We start from the raw sequence: 18,434 nt of genomic DNA on the forward strand, positions 1-18,434 counted from the left end.
AAATTAAAAAGAGAAGCTATTGAGGAAATATACTTGGGGTAGAACATCAACTATTTGTTTTTAAGCATTCTTGGGCTAAATATATTAATCTTATTATATGTGCAGGCATGAAAATGTGCAATTTTTGGAGAAAATGAAGCAGCTAGTTTTGTTTATTGAAAAGAAACTGGAGAAAAAGGTAATTGCATTATCAAAGTCCAGAATGATAATTTTTTTAAAGGAATCAAATATGTTTATATAATACTTGATCATGTTTAGAGGTTTTGCAGACTGACGTATAAGTTGTTTGGACTAATAAGATAAATCTTGTACATATTTAGTTCTTGATCAATACTTGATAAGGTTTTTCAATGGCTATTACTGGTTGTTTAAAGATTTTACTATATTTTGGCTTACATTGTAGGTTTTATTGTGTTAGACCGAGCATGTAATTATTGAGTTATGATAGAATTTTTTCTTTGATGGGTTTAAGTTAAATATGCAAATCTGTTAATCAAGGTTCGCCGTTTCGGTACCAGACCCCGTACCGGTGCTACACTAGCACAGTGTTAGTATGGTACGGTACAGAATTTTTTTTGACGTACTAAATGTCGGTACGCCACCCATATAGTATACGGTACCGAACCGGTATGGTATGGTTCGTTCCGTACCGCCTGTTTCGGGCGAGTGCGTCATACCATGCTCTTAATACTGTTCTACTTGATGCTTTCAATATCGTTTATTATCATTGTAGTTGATATGTGGATATTGACTGGCTGCATCACACTTTTCCTTTTCAATTAGCCTCTTGTTCATTAATGAATTGATTTCGTCTCTGAAGCCCCTTTACTCACTTTTCAGCAATCATGTCCCTCTTAATCTTCTGTATTTTGATCTTCCTGACTGTGCATTCCCTTCTGTCTACCCACTTTCTAATTCCCCATACCACACATAAATCCTTATCCTCTTAAGCATTGCATTTTTTGCTTTACTCAATTGCTTTCAAGATGGTGAAATTAATGGAAGATCTTCCTGTATCCTTGATGGCATCCAAGAGCCTTTTTGGTTAACATGAGCAAGTCGAAGATCAGAAAATTGAATGTGGCATGCATAAAATTTCTTTATGTCATATTTATGACCTGATGAGCCAAATATAGAGTGGTGTTTTCATCATGGCAACCTTCTAAAACAAGCATATGATAAATTAGCCACCTTAACAAGAAATTTCGTCTCTCCCAAAAGATGTTGCTAGTTCGACAAATTATAGAACTTCTCATAAGAAGACATTTCAATTAACCTTGTACCATTTCTTTTGTTTTTGCATGAAGAATTAACCTGATTCTAGAAATTGCAAAGAAAACAATGGATGCCTTCTTTGTGAAATTAATCTTAAAGCAACCTCATGTGGTGACAGCTACAGTGGCTTCTGGATGACCAAATAATTGGTGGCAATTGAGTGCGAGAATTGGGAACTATTGTCAATATGGTTAGACAAGTTACACATTTATCATCTGGATAGTGTCCAAAATGTCTGTAACCAATGAAAATTTAACATATCCTAATCATGTGAATTCTATTTCTAAATCCTTCCGAATTAAGTCATCTCTAATAGTAAATCTATTTGTGCAGATCCAGGTGGAATGCATCATTTAAATTCAAATTCCACCTGTATCATTGCTTCCATTAGCAAACTCCAATCTTCCTCATCTTCTTTCGAAACAGATATAAAAATCTTTCTTCATAGTTGAACACCTCAAATTCTCACCCATCTGATAACTACTGCAGCTAGGCCCTGGATCTTTTCAGAATCTCATAACCAAACTGAGAATATTTACTCAGGTTTGAACCCCTATTCTCAAATAATTGTTGCCATTATCCAAAACTGCTTCCTCACCCTCCTTCACAGAAACCCAGCTAAATTTTTCCTTCTGGATTCTAACCCAAATTAATTCACATTTCACAGCTGACGCAAATGAGTCCAGCTTCTTTTTCTGTAAGTAAGATCCCAGCTAGAAACCTTTTTTTTTCTTTTTATGAAACCTCTGACTGATACTGTATCTGCCATGTATGAGTCCCACTGACCCCTTCTCAGATCTTCTACCCCAACAACATGCAGTCTTACTGAACCTCATTCCCTCACTTCCAGAAGTTTTCTTGTTTCTTTGTAAACATGTTGATAAAACATATGCTACTTCACCAACAGAGTATTTTTTCTATTGACCTCACTCGAAAATCCCTCAACATCAATCTATAAGAGCCATGCTGATCATATAAAAAGAGGAGGATATGCAAACTGATTCAGTTGAATTAACTCTTAAAATTCAATTTACATAAGACCCATCATTATATGCTCCTTATTGTACATGTTTCTTCTAAAATTGGGGCAAATAACTTCTTTCAGATCACTCCAATAACAGAAATTCCATGCTCCAAAGACATCAAAACAAGAAAACTTGCTATGATCCCTATTTGAAATGTGTACCAATGACCAAATATGGATCCATAGTTTGGTCTTTTACTACTGCAACCCCAATCTTGGAAACCTTCATCGTGGTTGTGGAGAGAATATTTGTTGAGTGCAAGGTCTGCCGTACTGGCCGGTACGTACCGGTACCGTCCTGAATCGGTACCGGATCAGCGTGGCATCCAGTACGAGGAGCTTATCGTTGGAGAACCGGTACGAGGCCGGTATGCGGAATCCCAAAACTCGGCTATTCAACGGGATCGGTACGGGACCGGTACGGACCAGTACCGTATCGGTCCGGGCCGCCACCGATACGTCGACCGGTATCGGTACGTCGACCGGTATCGGTACGGCGGACCTTGGTTGAGTATTTTTTTTAAAAAAATTCTGATCCTCTGATGTTGTTAAGTATGATTCCACAGGTACTAGTTTATAGCCTCTAGCATCTATGAGGAAGCATATGGAAATATAATCTTGAATTTGGAGATAGTCCTAGTGGCCAGCCAGTGTCCTAAAGAGAACAAACACTATCTTGTTCTATGAAAAATCAATAAAGGGATGCCAGAACTCTTTTAGCTTTTATTTGGCATAGTTTCTGTTCATTTTTGTTATCTTTGGCTATTCTGAGTCAGGAACAATGCTTTGGTATCGTGGCTTAAAATGCAATATTTCACTGGCAATACTACTTACTTCTTGTTCTACACTATTCATGCATTATCCTATGTTACAGGAGGATCCTTAAAGGAAAAACAGTTGAAATATTTTAAACCATTATGCTGCACCTGTTATCTACATCATTGCCTTTTGTATCATGAGGAAAGCTATTGGAAAAGAAACAGTGCACTTAACTTTTTCACAACACCATCTACGAATTCTATGATCACTTGTGATTGACTTCGATCTTGCATATGGATTTTTTACAACATCTTCAGCAATGTGATTCTTAATATTCATAGATGTGCTAATTTCCAGATGCATTGGTTTCTTATCTTTTACTTATTAATAGTGATCACAAGATTCACAACCAATGTTCCCAGTCTCGGTATTGGACTGTGCACCAATGGGAGACTGGTATGGTACAAGTAACATATCATATGCTTTGACCATATCGGCACGCAAAAAACATATTTTTTTCATTTTCAAAGTTTTTAAGCTTCCATTATTTAGCTTTGAGTGGGAAATAGGGTTTTATAAGTCAATTTTTGATGTTTACTTATAATAAGCTTTAAAGTTTTTTATGTTATATGCCCGAAGTATTGTGTGGCTATATAATACATGTTAAATTAATTGACATTGAAAATGTAAACTGCTTATATTTAAAAATTGGGTTACAATTTACATGTGTATGTTCAACTCCAAGTCCAGTGTTTATGTCCCTCATACATGTTTGTATCGCGTTTTTAGTCGAGCCTTGGGACTTGACTCCTATTTTGCTCACTGAGGATTCGGGTAAGCCGTTTGTATTGGATAGCCATACTAATACCGATGCTCTTTCAGTATGGGATGATGATCCTAAGTATGAAGAGGATCTTGATACCCCTTCTGGTACCGAAGCCATCACCTCTAGGTCCCCTCCTTTTGTATGTTACGTTGTCCTCCCTAGCCCTGTTCCCATGGTTTCTATCTGCATCCCATACTCAAATTGGTACTCACCAGTGAATAAAATAAGCATATGGAACTGCTTGCCATTCCCTCCTGTCCACTACCTCCACCCTGACCATTGAATTCATCATCTCTCAAAGAGTCTTTGTCATTATTGCATGCATCATGAGATGACCTGGGCAATCCTTCATCGATATATCTATCTTCATTCCTTTATTTTTCTTTGCCTAAGTGGATGTCTAGAGCACTAGCTTCTTACCCTTGCCTGATCAACCTTCTTGGCTCTCTTTGGTGGCCCGGATAGGCAAACTACCTTGACTAGTTCAGCCTCCCTTTCCGGCTCTGCTTCTCTTGATCCCCTAGTGCCGTGGTAATCTCTACTTAACATCTCTTTGTCAAATCTCTGATGGGAGATCTCCGACTTTGAACCAGACTGGCTTCTCCCCGAACTTTGTGGTGGTTGTGGTTGTTAGGCAACTGGTGACTATGGATGTGGTATGCGTCCATTTGGCAATGATTTTTCAGAAAATGTTGCCTTAATTTTTGATTTTTCATGCATGAATTGCTTTTTTTGAATTAAACTTACTCAAAGCATTTAGAAAATTTCAAAATTCCTAAAAAATGTTGGCTACCTCAATAATTAGTTTTGAACAATACAATATATTTCTAATTTTTCATACATTTTCATTGCATTAATAATTTTTACAAAAATATGTATAAATTGCATAACTATTGGAAAAATATGATACATTCTCCAAAAAATGTCTGAAATATCTTTAAATGCTACTAAATTTCCGTGAATTTTTGAATTCATTATATTTTTTATTTTTTTATTAGAATATAATATGCAGTTTGACTAAAATCTTGAAAATTAAAGTTTAATTATGTCTAATGTACTTCTTATAGGAGGTACCACATATTATCTTTTCCATTGCATATTAATAATTAATAGTGTAAACAATCTATGATTTATTATAAAGTTGGTCTTTTATTCGAGAAACAATTAATACATTGAAAATTAGTCAAAGTGCCGTAAGAAACAAATAGCATGCTAGATATTGAGAATGACACTAAATCTCTAATATTTGGAATCTAACATCTCTTTTATTTTTTATTGATTTTATACAAAAATATATTTTTAATAGATAATAAGATAAATATAAATATAACAAGTTATATCATTGCATAAGTTTGATTAAGATCTATGATATATCACAAAATCATGCGAAAATACGAAATTTTGGTATGGGGTGTAAAAGAAAAGAAAATGGAAGAGGGCATCTTGTAAAATATCTTGGTGAACTGAGAACCTACCCTCCTTGTTCACCTTCCCCTCTCTCCCTATCATTCCCCTCTCCTTTCTTTCTCTACTCTTTCTCCTCTCTTATGTTGCTCGCAAGTGAAACAGTGGGAGAAAAGGGTATGGTAATCTTTTCTCCCTCAATTACGAGGGAATCGGTAAATCAGGCCCTAACCAGGCCCTTACTAGTTTGAACTGTTCGAAATTGTTTGGTTCTAAGCGGTTCATCGTAATGAGGACCGGCTCCAGTCCCATTTTGTACCGAGACTGCGAACTATCCTAGTTTGTGGTCGGTATGGTATGATAGACTGAATCGGACCATTGGGTCCAATTATCATATGCCATGGTCACAGACTAGACTTTCCAATCCTCAACAAAGCTACCAAATTGAGGTGACCAAACCATTAATCCTGAAGCAATATGGGTAGGAGATAATCGTTTTCAAAAACATTCTTGAACTTTTGCGGATATCCAACAGGAAATAGGAGATGTAAGAAACTGCACCAACAAATTAAAGAATTTCCAAAGTGGTTTGGTTGCTGGATCAGCGAACAATTTTTCTACATGCACAATAAAATTGAACAAAAAAATAGAATGGCATGACAGTTGTAGTTGATCCAATACGCTATCATATAGGGACCGTACCAAGTGTCGATACGCCGAACTGACCCCTATATAGGGCATATCGACACTATTACCAAGATTACAATCCTTCGTCTGAACTCTAGATCAATAGAGGGTAAAATTATGAACAGATATGAACATTTGTTGTCTATTAGGTCCCCTAAAGAACCCCGATATAAATAAGTGCCTTCATATTATTAGTGTGTGTGTGTGTGTGTGTTGAACAAACCTGTTAGCTTTGTATCTTATTCAATATAACTGTAAATTTTTGAATATAATTTGGAACTTTCTGCATTGTTCCAGCAGTAACAAGCTTTATTCAATTTGAAAGAAATATTCTTCGTATAACTGATATAGAACTTAATTTTTAAATGCAGGACCACATTCACTTGAGCTTTTTTTCTCAACCTGATGGCCCCATAATCGGAAATGGCACCTTTAAAACCTCAGTTTTAGTTCCTGGGTATACTAATTTTTTCGGATCTTTTCATAGTAATCATCCTTTAACAAGCTTTTGTTGGCCTAATCTAGGCTTCTGTATTTTCTTCCAGTGAACCAGAAGCATTTTATCTGGGTCCACCATCCAGAGAAAAGCTCCCAAAGGTATCTATCAGTTGCAGAGTGCTATAGTATTTTTTTTTCAAAGTGAACCAATGATCGGTTATCCTTTTCTCTTTTAATGTATTATATTATATGACTTCCAAATAATTGTAATTTCTTGCAGAACTCTCCAGCTGGAGCCGTATTGCTTGGATCAATATCCTATGGTACCATAACTGTTAGCAGCAAAAATGATGACCAAAACCAAAAACCGCCACTATCTTATCATATATCTTATCTTATCCCACCATCCAAGGTAAGAATATAGTTGACTTTCTTCAAGTTTCTCAGTTTAAGTGTTTTCAAAAATTTTGAGCTGCTTGATTATGTGATGTGTTAAGATCATAATATACATCATATCTTTTGGAGTTGTAGGTTACGTCAACTTCATGGTTGTTTACTGTATGTAGAATTTTGTTTTTACAGGTTGATGAAGACAAAGGAAAGGGCACTGGTACCTGCACAAAAAGTGTCTCTGAGCGTTTGGAAGAAGGGGTAATTAAAATAACATTTGTCCATTGCATATTTCCAGCTTATTTTTTTGTTTTTTATATGATATTACTAATACGTGGTTTGAACTAGTAAAGTTCCTCATGCTTTGTGCATGTGCACTCATTTCCATGGATTGAGATATTGTGTACCATTCGCATGTCGGTCAAGCACTAGTGCAGCTTGTATCATAGATGCTGTGACAGTGCTTGGCGCGCAATGGTGGTGGGGCATGCAATGCACTGGTGTGCAGCCGATAGTGTGCCAGTGCTGCATGCGAGGCATTAACATGATATGTACTGTCCCATGTAATGCAAATTGACCGGCATTTCTTTATTCTGCATGTTATTTTTTTTATACTTGAATGTTTTTTCTGAATTTGATCTAAACCTCAGTAAGAAATATCTAATACTAAATAATAACCATATTAATGTCTATTTAATCCCTGACACACTCAATTTCTCCTATAATTTTGGAGATTTACCATTTACCATTATTCATCTTTGTACATTATACTAAAGTAAAAATGTTTGATGCATAGTTCATAGCAATTTAAATTGTACACATTTTTTTGTTTCCATCTATTTAAAAGAGATCTGCTAAACCAGATAGCTCTTCTGTGTTAACACACTCACTTTGATCAGGTACGGGATGCTAAGATAAAGGTTCTATCAAGCCTGAAACGAGATACTGAAGAAGAGAGATCAGCATGGAATGAACTTTCCGCTTCTCTTAAGGTAGCATTGCATCTGCCATTTTCTTCTTTCTATTCCCATCTTTTAATGGTTTATATATTTGGAATTTTGGATATTGGCAGAAAAAGGGGAACTTTCTAAAGGTTGGATGCACTAGTGTATGATTTCAGCTTAGTAATTGCTAGTAGTTCAAGGGCCTTATTAGACATGTGATACCATATGTATGTGATGTCGCCTGCCACAATTGGAAGGGTCAAAAAGTAAATGTTGGCAGATGGAGAAATTGGAGGAATAGGGAGAGATGGTTTGCAATCTTGAGATTTTTGGAATACAATAAATCAGAATTGTCGATTGGTTTCATTATTCAGAAAACTGTGGAGAGGGATTAACTGCCCCTGAAATACTTCCATTATCTTTTATCAGTCTGCTTTGCCGCCTGGCAACTTTGCATTCATGTGGGATATGTCACCCAGTTAAAGGTGTCAAAACAGGCCGTGAAGGTTCCTTCCCTCCGTATAATGTGAGATATCTCATAGTACAAGGTTCGGCATGCTACGGCATGCTGACCAGATCTGAGATCCAGTCCAATCAGGTCAAACTTTATGATGAGGACTCATAAATGATAATCCAAATCATTTCATGTGATTTACTACCTCTAAATTGTCTACAATATCCGAAGATTCAGAACCATTTATTTTGGATACCCTTACCTGTGCGTCAAGCCCTTCCAAATGCACAGTTCAAAAACATGTCGCAATGTTTTGATTTGTGTTTTATTAATTTTATTTTATCTTTACTTTCCTTGCATAGTTGCTTGTATTCATATATTATTTTTATTATCTCTTGACTTATTGTTGCCAGAAAATGTTTCTTTTAAAAGGTCACTTACGTATAATTCAGAATCTATCTTTATGTGGTGTTCTATAAGATTTTTGAACACCCTTTTTCATTTCAACCATGAGTTTTGTACCTGCAGATGGAGTATCCAAAATATACACCATTGCTTGCCAAAATTTTGGAGGGCTTACTTTCAAGTGGTGCTGATCAAGAAAAGGTTAGCCATGACAAAGAGGCAAGTATATACTAATATAATGATGTTTTTATTATTTGCATAGACAGAATTTGTCTATTTGTCGATGATCGCTTGTATCTTGAAATTGAACTCTAAGATCATCTTCATAAATATTTCTGGAATATTTTTTTTTTTTAGATCGATCATACCTGAAGATTGTCCCCTCATATTTACTTAATAAGTCAAAATCGAAGGCTGAAAATTAGAAAGTGGTTATGTTGAGTGATTGTGCCCAATCATTTTTTTCCTTTGTTTGGCTCGTGTGTCAATTGTTGCTTGAATTTATTTATATTCACCTTTGTGAAGAATAATATGATGTTCCATTAGTATATTGCTTCCATTAGAACTGATGATCTTGGCCATCTTGGTGGTTGCACATTACTAGGATGAATCTAAATCTCTGTTATCTTGTCCTAGAAATAAAGTTCGAAAATATTGGGTACCAGGATTTCTTGAGATTTTGGCCAATATTGTAAGAAATGAGATGTTGGATCCTGACCAATATGATAAAGTTAGAACTTAGAACTAACGCCCATATTAATGTTTAACATTTAAAAATTAATTTTTAATGTAGAAGGATGATTAGGAAATAGCAGTCTATGTCAATCTAGTTGTGGCAGATATGTTGGAATATATTAGTATATGTCAGTTGAGATAATAAGGGCAGAGATATTAGTTTTATCATATTGGTGAGAGGTTGGGAATTGCGAACTTATATTTTGGTCAAGATCTCGCCTATGATGAAAACCTTCTAAGATTTCTTGATTTTGTGTTGGAAAATTCTATTACTTGTTTGGCATTGCTTTAGTTTCATTTTTCTTTTTGTTAAAAATAGAAAACATGATGCAATGAGCAAAATGTGTTTAGTGATGTCTTTCTTTCTCAAGATTCTTTTTTTATATTTTTGATAGTGGAACATTTTGGCTTTCAAAATTTTTTAAAAACAAAAAATAGGAAATCAGGTTCTCTCCACTCTTCAGCATTGCCAACTCCATGGCGAGCACTAGTGGTGCCATTAACCCTCCACTTCATCATTCCATAGTCACCACCACGACTGCAACTGCTATCACGCCTTAACTGCTATTGCCCTTGCCAATTCCATGCACCACCCATGACCATGGTGCCATGGATGCATTCTTGCCACCGTTGTCGCCACGACTATTGTTACTAATGCCACCTTACCACCAGCACTACTTATTTCCACCATCGCTACCACTGCCATGACCATCACCTCCAATTGCCACACTCTCACCATTAGTGTCGCCACCGCCACCACCGCCATTAGTCATACCACTACCACTTGTGCAACCTGCAACCTATGTAGCTGCCACCCTTGTTTCCATTACAACCACAGCTATTGCTACTACTATGCCATTTCCATCTGTCTATTGACCAACACTTCCAAATGTATTCAGTCTTCTGATTTCAAAGATAAAATAACAATTTTGACTACCTTCTGTTTCAAAATATTGGAGAGAAGATTAATTGGAAACTGAAACAATAAACAAAAAGGGAACCAGTGAACTTTGCTAAATGCTACTTAAACAGAAAAAATATGGTAAAATTGATTCTTAAAGGATAAGCATGTTATTAGTGTATTTTAAATATCATTTTTTATCATGAACTTCCTGAACATTTTATCTATTCTTCTTATCTGCTGAAAATAACATGTTTGCAATTTTTTTTAACCCCCTGTATTATCCATATCTCTTTTTCAGATTATTTGTGCAGCCGATGAGGTCATTGACAGTATTGACAGAGAAGAGTTAGCAAAATGCTTATCCATAAAGTCAGATCCTGAAGATGAAGAAGCAGAGGTTAAACTAAGTTTTGCAGTTATTCTTTCATCTAATAGTTCTTGATTATTTGAGGAAGAAGTGTCTAGAGACTCTAGACTAATATACTTCATTCAGGGCTTATAGTTACACTTCTTGTGTAAATATTTGATGCATTAGTTTTTTATCTCAGTGCATCTTATTTAATTCCTATTACCAATTCAATAGTCCTGCTTAATCCTTAAATTAAAATATGAAATTATGTTTCGTTTTGAATTCTTCCTCTTTTGCAGAAAATTAAGAAGAAGATGGAAGTTACACGTGACCAGTTGGCAGAGGCTTTGTATCAAAAGGGACTGGCACTCGCAGATATTGAATCTTGTGAGGTAAGATTACTTATTTGTTAAGTATCCATAGTATCTAGATTAATCTGATTTCACCAATATTTTTTTTGTTTAATTTTTGTCTTGAAAAGAGATCTAGCTTTTGTCTCAGTGAGACCAAAATTGATTGCACAGTCTCCAATCTCTATGTTTTCTTCTATCCTTTGAAATTCTCTAATCAAGAAAACAAGTAAACTTCTGACTATAGATCCATTCAATCATCTCTTTTCAAGAAAAGCGATCCTTTGTATCAAAAGGACAAGAAAAGGTATCTTTTTTGACTCATCAACTTGCATACCATATACCCTCCTCACTGAGGCCATCTTTGGGTGGTGCTGAGTGGGATGAAGCTATCTCAGATGATTTTTTTCACTCATGTTCTCCAATGCACTTCTCAATTTCATCCAAAATAACCTAATGTTATTTAGGATGGCATATCTTTCATCTATTTTCTTATAAGAGAACAAACATAATTTTTTCTTTTCTGATGGCCCTTGATCGTTAAATCTAACAACATTCTCGTCTTCGCCGATATTTGTTTCAATGCCAACTGCATATACTCATAAATTTTCCTAGTTTGCACATAAAATCTATCCTTTATTAACTTTCATGTTTCTAAATAGTATTCGTTGTTTCCCTGGTCTCATTGTTCAACTCTGTTTCAAATGAAGTGAAATAGTACAGGCCGGCCACCACTTACATTTAACCTCATGTCATCTGCAAAATTGCCTGCTTCATGGCGCATTCTTACAGCCACTATGGATTCCCCCATCTTTGCTAGAAATTTCTTGCTCTCATCACTCCTTGAATGGATATTTCACATTGCTAATCATTTGAATTTTTATTATATTTATTTCCCATTAATTAACCTTAAGATCAAGTATCTGAATGACTTTACTACTCTGAATTGGCAGCTTCAAATTTATCCAAATGTATAATACAAACTTTCTAGCAGGGTTGGCGGAACTGGTACGGGACACCATACCGGTTTTCCAGCGGCCAAGTCAGTACGGGCCTGCGTCGTGCCGGGCTGAGCCTGTACTGACAGAGGAGAGGGCAACATAGACCATGGGAGAGGGGAAAAGAGAGAGAAGGGGGAGAAAGGGAGGGAGAGAGAAAGAGGCCGGCAGACGGTGGCGGAAGCCGGCAGAGGTTCGAAACAGGGGAACCGGCAGCGACCTCGCCTCCTGCCCAGGTGCCGGCCTTCGTCGGCCCTCCACTGGCTTCCCTCCCCACTCGCTCTCTCTTATTCTCTCTTTCCTTCTCCGTCTCTGGCAATGGTTTTCGTTTCCGTTGCCGGAACCGGACCGGTGAGCCCCTGGTATGGCTCGGAATGGCCAGAATCGTCTGGTTCGGGATAGTTCCGCTGACCCTGCTTTCTAGTATTTTCTTTAGTAACATACTGATATCAGCAGTTTCATTTAAGATGCAAGTGCTGCTCTATATCATATGAAATGATGCTATGCACACCATGAAGCAAAGTTAAGAACATGATACAGGGTGCAGATTCTGTACCAACCCATGTCAGTGTGAACTGGTTTATGTTTCAGATTATCCAAGCAATGCAACATAATGGGTCAGCATAAGATTGATAATCATGTATTGAAGCTATGCTGATAGATCATCTAAGTGACATCTAAAGATATTGCAAGATTTGCACAGGATGCTTAATTTTTAAACCGTATTGAATTAAAATAATGATAACTGCAAATGTTAGTAAACTTGATTTATCTTTGCTTTGGACTGATGCTGATGTAATAATCCGCAGGTTAGAATTCTTAGGTTGGAATCCTAATTCTCTAAATAGCACTTGGAAAAAATCTAAATACAGATGTTATTGTTTCTGAATACTGGGTAGCAGTTGAATGTGCCTAAATACTAAAATTTAGGCTTCTGCAGTGTTTCTCATTGTTCCTTATGTGTACGTATTGACATTGTCTGCATCATCCCTTGGTGATGCCTGCCAAGTATTGGCAGGTCTTGTACACTTGTTATGCATACCTCTAATCAGCATGTGCATGATGCATAGTGCTTTGATCCTTGCTTGTCGCGGCTAATTAATACATGCTTTTCATATTGTTCTTTCCTCAATTGTATCACATTCTTAACCATATGGTTCACAACTTCACACTTTCTTACTTGAGATGCACAAGAAGTGCCTGAAAGAAATGCATTACAGTAAAATATTACATATGCAAGTTGTTTTCATTGTATGCAATACGTGGTAAATTAGCCCTTAATTAGTTCAGGCAATTATCTGGACTTTACATCTTGTGTGTAATTTATTCATTATTTTAGTTTAGTACTTGTTCTGTTACCATAGGGTAATTTTAAATAGCTCTATGTTTAGTTACTTCTTGAGAGAGTAGTCACAATTAGTGGTGAATTCTCAAGCAGTTTGATAAGTCTTGTCTTGTAGCAGGCTGATCTGTCAGTGGAGAAATCTGAGACTGCTAGCAGCAAAAGTTTAGATGGAGCTGAAACTCTTACCAAAAGTGACCAATCAGATCCTTTTGAGGAGAACTTTAAGGAATTAAAGAAATGGGTTGATGTTAAATCCACAAATTACTGCATGCTGTTGGTGGTACGTGAGAGACGTTGTAGAAGACTTGGAACAGCTTTAAAGGTAAATTCTGCTGAATTCTTTTTCCCAATAATTTGTTTCAGATCCATTTTTTGCTGAAACTTCGTAAGAAGTTTTGGTGGATGATTTTTTTTTTAATTTTTAACTTTGAAAAGCAAATACTTGCATAAGTTTCCGCATCTTCTGAATCTATGCTTTATTAAGGGAAGAATGTAAGATAAGTCACAATTTTTCATAAAAGGGGGTATCTTGAATTATTTTTGATAATTGTTATAGTTCCGAACAAGGTTTTGAATATGGCTGGAGCAGGATGGTACAAATGGTCATTTGGTTGGTTTCGAGCACCAGTACACAGTGTCGGTACAGGAGGCAATCCAGTATCATGTGTCAGTATGTGGTACTGCGCTGTTCTGGCAAAAAGCTGGAATGAGTTCAAGTACCAGTATTTGAATCCTTTTTTCCGAATTTCATATTATCTTTATTATTGTTAGCATGTAAAGCCCCTCTCTTCGTAAAGATTTTCTTTTTCCCTTGTCCCCCTTTTGGAATGAAATTCACATGATATATGAATGCCATTCTTCCAATCACAATATGCATGACCAAAAGATCTAGGATATGATGCATGCTCTCTTGTAATTCCTCTCTTTAAGATGTCAGAACTCAAAACACCTCGTCAAGCATCAGAAGAAACGCTGATATCAAAAAATTAAGGTTGCATTGCATTCTCAGCTTTTTGTGTTTAGAATCATGAAGCAAGTTAGTTGTTCTATTCCATTCTTTTGTGCATCATGCCTGATAATAATAATAATTGTTTACTCTGCATAATTATTGAACACAAAATGGGAGTGAAAGGAAAGAGGTTTGCTACTATTCGTTAGGGTACCAAGAAGATGATCATACAAACTGTAGAGAGACAAAATCAATGAATAACCGCGGCTCGTGAAGGAAACCAAGAGTCGCTGAGGAGAGCATAGGTCTTTTTATTTACAATAGATAGAAATTCTTTCTATGTTGAGCATGGACATGCTGCAGAATACACATTTGCAAGGTGGGGAGCAGGGAAACGTTTACTAAAATATAGTAGGTAGTAGGGCAAAAGAAATGAACTTTGCTTCTCTGGGGAAATCATTGAGACAATGGAAATGAAGATTTGAGAAGAGAGGCCGCAGTGCTTTTTTCTGGGGCTCATTGGTTAAGGTTTGCTGCAACTTGGAGAGAGCCCACAAAGACCAGTCCCTGTTCAACATGGTTAATATGAAGTTTTATCTTGCAATATGTCCTTGATTTGGGCCAGGTAGGTGTGAAAATGAGGTTGCAATACTTAGAAACATGCAACTCCATTTGTCACATACTCTGACCCTTTGTATTTTCTTCTAGATTTTTTTCGTGGAAAATTATTCTGGTTATGTTTTTGTTTCTAAATCTGGAAATGAAATGGCTTGAGCAAATATATTCTTTGCTTATTTTAATGTTAATCTGTTTCTTAGAACAAAGCAACTAAATATTCTCTGATTTTTCATGTATATTTTGAGAACTTTTTCTTTCTCCTGCAAAACTGCACTCACTCAAATGCTCTGACCGATGCTGTAGCAATAACTACCTTTAATGGTTATTCCTCAGTGCCTGTTATAAAGTACTTCTCGGCTCTCCTTATACTTTCTATATGGCACTGACCTGCTAATTAGTGAACATTGTATTAATTTACATGTTCTAGAGTTCTTGTTTGTGAAACTCTAGCTATAACCCGTTATATGTAAATTTGTTGAAAATGATCATAATGTATTTGAAATGTTGGATAATCTTTAGGTAGTGTGTTAGAGAAATTTTTCGTACTTTTCGATGCGCAAAATGCCAAGCTAACCAAAACTATTGCCAAAAACCTGGGTTAATGTGATGTTGTCCGTTATGGCAGGTATTGAGTGATAGGATTCAGGATGAATCAGAGCCACCGAAGAAAAAGCTTTATGATCTAAGGATCCAATTGCTTGAGGAGATTGGGTGGACCCATGTGGCATCATATGAGAGGCAGTGGATGCACGTCCGTTTCCCTTCAAGTTTGCCTCCTTTCTGATTTGATTGAATAAATACATGGAGCTGTTTAGTCTCATAAACCTGACAGATGTTCATTATTGCATTCTCTTCATGAGGCTAATTGGTTTTGTGCTTTTGCTATCGATAGGATCGACAGGCAACAGAGAAGCACCATTTGTTTTCTTTAGTTTTTTTCCAAATAAAAGTCGGTTTCAGCGTCTAGTTCAAAATCAAGCATATACTGTCCATTGTACTATATTTCTTCTATGATGTCCGTCCATTAAGTTACACTAGCCAATGTACTACGGTATGACCTACCCAGTTGGTAGATCAACTACATATTGGATAGGGAAATTTGGTTATTAGTTCGTTTGCTAAATTAATTAGATTTTTCAGTGGGTAAAGTTGCATTTTATTCCACCTTAGGGCTGCTTTTTTCATTTATGTTTGGATCATTGCAGCTTGCCTGCCCGACAGGGTCCAATTTTTGACCCGACAAACTAGGCCCTGGCCTGGACTTGTAGGCCCCATCGATAACTGAGCCCGATGTATCTGGTATATCAGATATAAAGTTATATATAATGTGTTTGTATGTGCGCATATATGTGCATGTGTGCTGATTTTGAGACAACTTAATATATAGGCTACGTATATCCAAATTAGGTTAAAATATTATGCATGAACATTTTAAATTATTTAGATTACATCCCATGGTTTAGATTTTGTATTTGCTAATTGGATTGTGGAATTTTGTAGTGGGTGCAAAGAGAGGTCTATACACACACCTTGCATATTATAACAACACCTATATATATGGAAAATGAAGATTAAATTTTGAGTTTAGTGGAAAAAGCCCTTTAAGAACCAATGACTTTGGCCTTGCCCTGGCCTGAGTTAAAAGGCCGGTTTTATTCAATTTATGAATTCACTATCTAATGTATGTCTCCACATTTTCTTAAGATGGTGGTTTCAATGGTTCACTTTTTATGAATCCCAGGAAATTTTTGGTTTATGGCAAAGTTCAAGAAACGTCTAATTATTCGAATATATCAACAATATTATTGTACACATACATACATACATAATATGTATACATATGCATATACATATGTGAAGAGGATATGTTCTCCTTTCAAGTCTAAAATTAATAATCAGGCACTCTATTTGAACATCCAGGCCGTTGATATTTGTTTGTGCCGCTAAAAATATCTAGAAAAATAAAATCATGTGATTTGCTGGTATCTAATCTTTGCATCAAGTAGATAAAAATAAAAGATTTTCATTGTGCTAGTGTTTTAAAATGCATTTTTAAATGCATAATAAAGTGTTTAAGTTAAGAATCCATCTTATCGATAATGAGACACATATATATATATATATATATATATATATATATATATATATATATATATATATATATAGAGAGAGAGAGAGAGAGAGAGAGAGAGAGAGAGAGAGAGAGAGAGAGAGAGCTCAATAATTAATTCTTAGATCGTAGCTAACCATGATAGTAATATTATTTCAAACAACTTGATGCATAAATCAGAGATTTGTGAAACATGTGATTTTTGGTTCTTAAGTATTTTTACAGCCAACGTTATGTATCTTTAATTTAAGTATTTAATTACTGGCTTTGGAGGATTTAAGAGAAGCAGATGCTTGTGTATAATATTATATTATTTGTTTCAAATTTAATCGAAAAGTGGACCCTTAATGGTTTTCCTCTCGAAACTCACCCATCTTTCTATGGTTGGTGGTGCCACCATCGTTCCTATCCACTCCTTCAGTAACTAGCAGCGGCGACCATCCCCTCCTCCCTAGTAGGTTATCTCTACCTGTTCATCATCTTCTGACCCCTTCAGTCCTTCCCTGCTGCCAAGAACCACTTACAAACCCTTTGACTCCATACAAAGACTCCCTTGAATTTCTGACATACCAGGCTGCTTCCAAGCTCAGCTCCAACATAATCCCCTTTCTGGAGAGAGACACTGGAAATCCCTAACTTTTGATTTAGAGGATAAAATGGTCCCTACCTTCTAATTTGATCGCACTTTCTTAACTCTGTTTATCTCCAAATTATTGGTGACTTAAACCGCAATCTTGCACCCCCCCTGGATCTTGGTCAGCTCTTAATTTTCTTCCATCCCCTTCCTGTGCTCATCTACGCTCTCCATCTCAACCGTTTGGAAAAGACTTCTGGTACCCTCTTCCCAGCCCATTATTGTTGTTGATAGATCACTCTCGTTGGCGAAGACCCGCATGATCTGTTTATTAAATAAATCAAGTCGGATTAACGGATTAAATTTAAACGAGTTAAACAAGTTAAGCAGACCGAGTTAAAAAGGATAGAGATAGATTAAACAAGTTTTACATAGATTAAACAGATCTTTAATGGATCGCATAGATCGGGTTACGACCCAACCTAATTATTAAATGGGTCCAAACGGATTAAACAGATCAAGGGTCTAAAGTTGAATCCAATTTATTTCATAAATAGGTCTAGACGAGTTGTTCCATTTATGACACAAATCCATGCATGCCAAATTAGAGCCTGTTTAAAGTAGGTTGTTTGTGGATCAGATTGATGGATCGGATCATAAATTATCATCTTTAGTGACCACCCCCTATCCCAGCCAACATAATTTAAACTAAAATTTAGTATTATATATGTTAACATAGTGTAATAATTTATTACAATAATGTACATAAACCTTATAATATCAGATAACTTTATAATATTATATTCCTAGAATAATTGTCATTATAATATTATCGTGTCCACTTAACATATATCTATTATTATGACCATAATTTACTTATTTAATTATTATTGTTA

The 18,434-nt window shown here is 36.0% G+C and overlaps 1 protein-coding gene across 4 annotated transcripts in view; it reads left to right on the forward strand.

Moving 5' to 3' along the window:
• The window catches only part of TPP2 (tripeptidyl peptidase ii), a 74,548-nt gene extending 58,716 nt beyond the window's left edge, over positions 1–15,832 (forward strand). The window contains exons 24-34 of one of the 4 annotated variants that reach the window (XM_039118787.3): positions 106–178; positions 6,347–6,432; positions 6,521–6,572; positions 6,694–6,825; positions 6,996–7,064; positions 7,703–7,795; positions 8,730–8,825; positions 10,544–10,642; positions 10,894–10,986; positions 13,403–13,609; positions 15,480–15,832. In XM_039118787.3, the coding sequence (XP_038974715.3) occupies positions 106–178; positions 6,347–6,432; positions 6,521–6,572; positions 6,694–6,825; positions 6,996–7,064; positions 7,703–7,795; positions 8,730–8,825; positions 10,544–10,642; positions 10,894–10,986; positions 13,403–13,609; positions 15,480–15,638 (1,159 nt within the window). In that variant the 3' untranslated portion in view covers positions 15,639–15,832. The remainder of the gene's footprint in view (positions 1–105; positions 179–6,346; positions 6,433–6,520; positions 6,573–6,693; positions 6,826–6,995; positions 7,065–7,702; positions 7,796–8,729; positions 8,826–10,543; positions 10,643–10,893; positions 10,987–13,402; positions 13,610–15,479) is intronic. The other 3 variants (XM_039118788.3, XM_088717982.2, XM_088717983.2) reach the window with 3 other exon arrangements.
• Positions 15,833–18,434: the final 2,602 nt, after the last annotated feature.

This window comes from Phoenix dactylifera, chromosome 3, assembly GCF_051530095.1.
Source record: "Phoenix dactylifera cultivar Ajwa chromosome 3, Ajwa_hap1_PhDact_Kaust_v1.1, whole genome shotgun sequence".
NCBI lineage: Eukaryota > Viridiplantae > Streptophyta > Magnoliopsida > Arecales > Arecaceae > Phoenix > Phoenix dactylifera.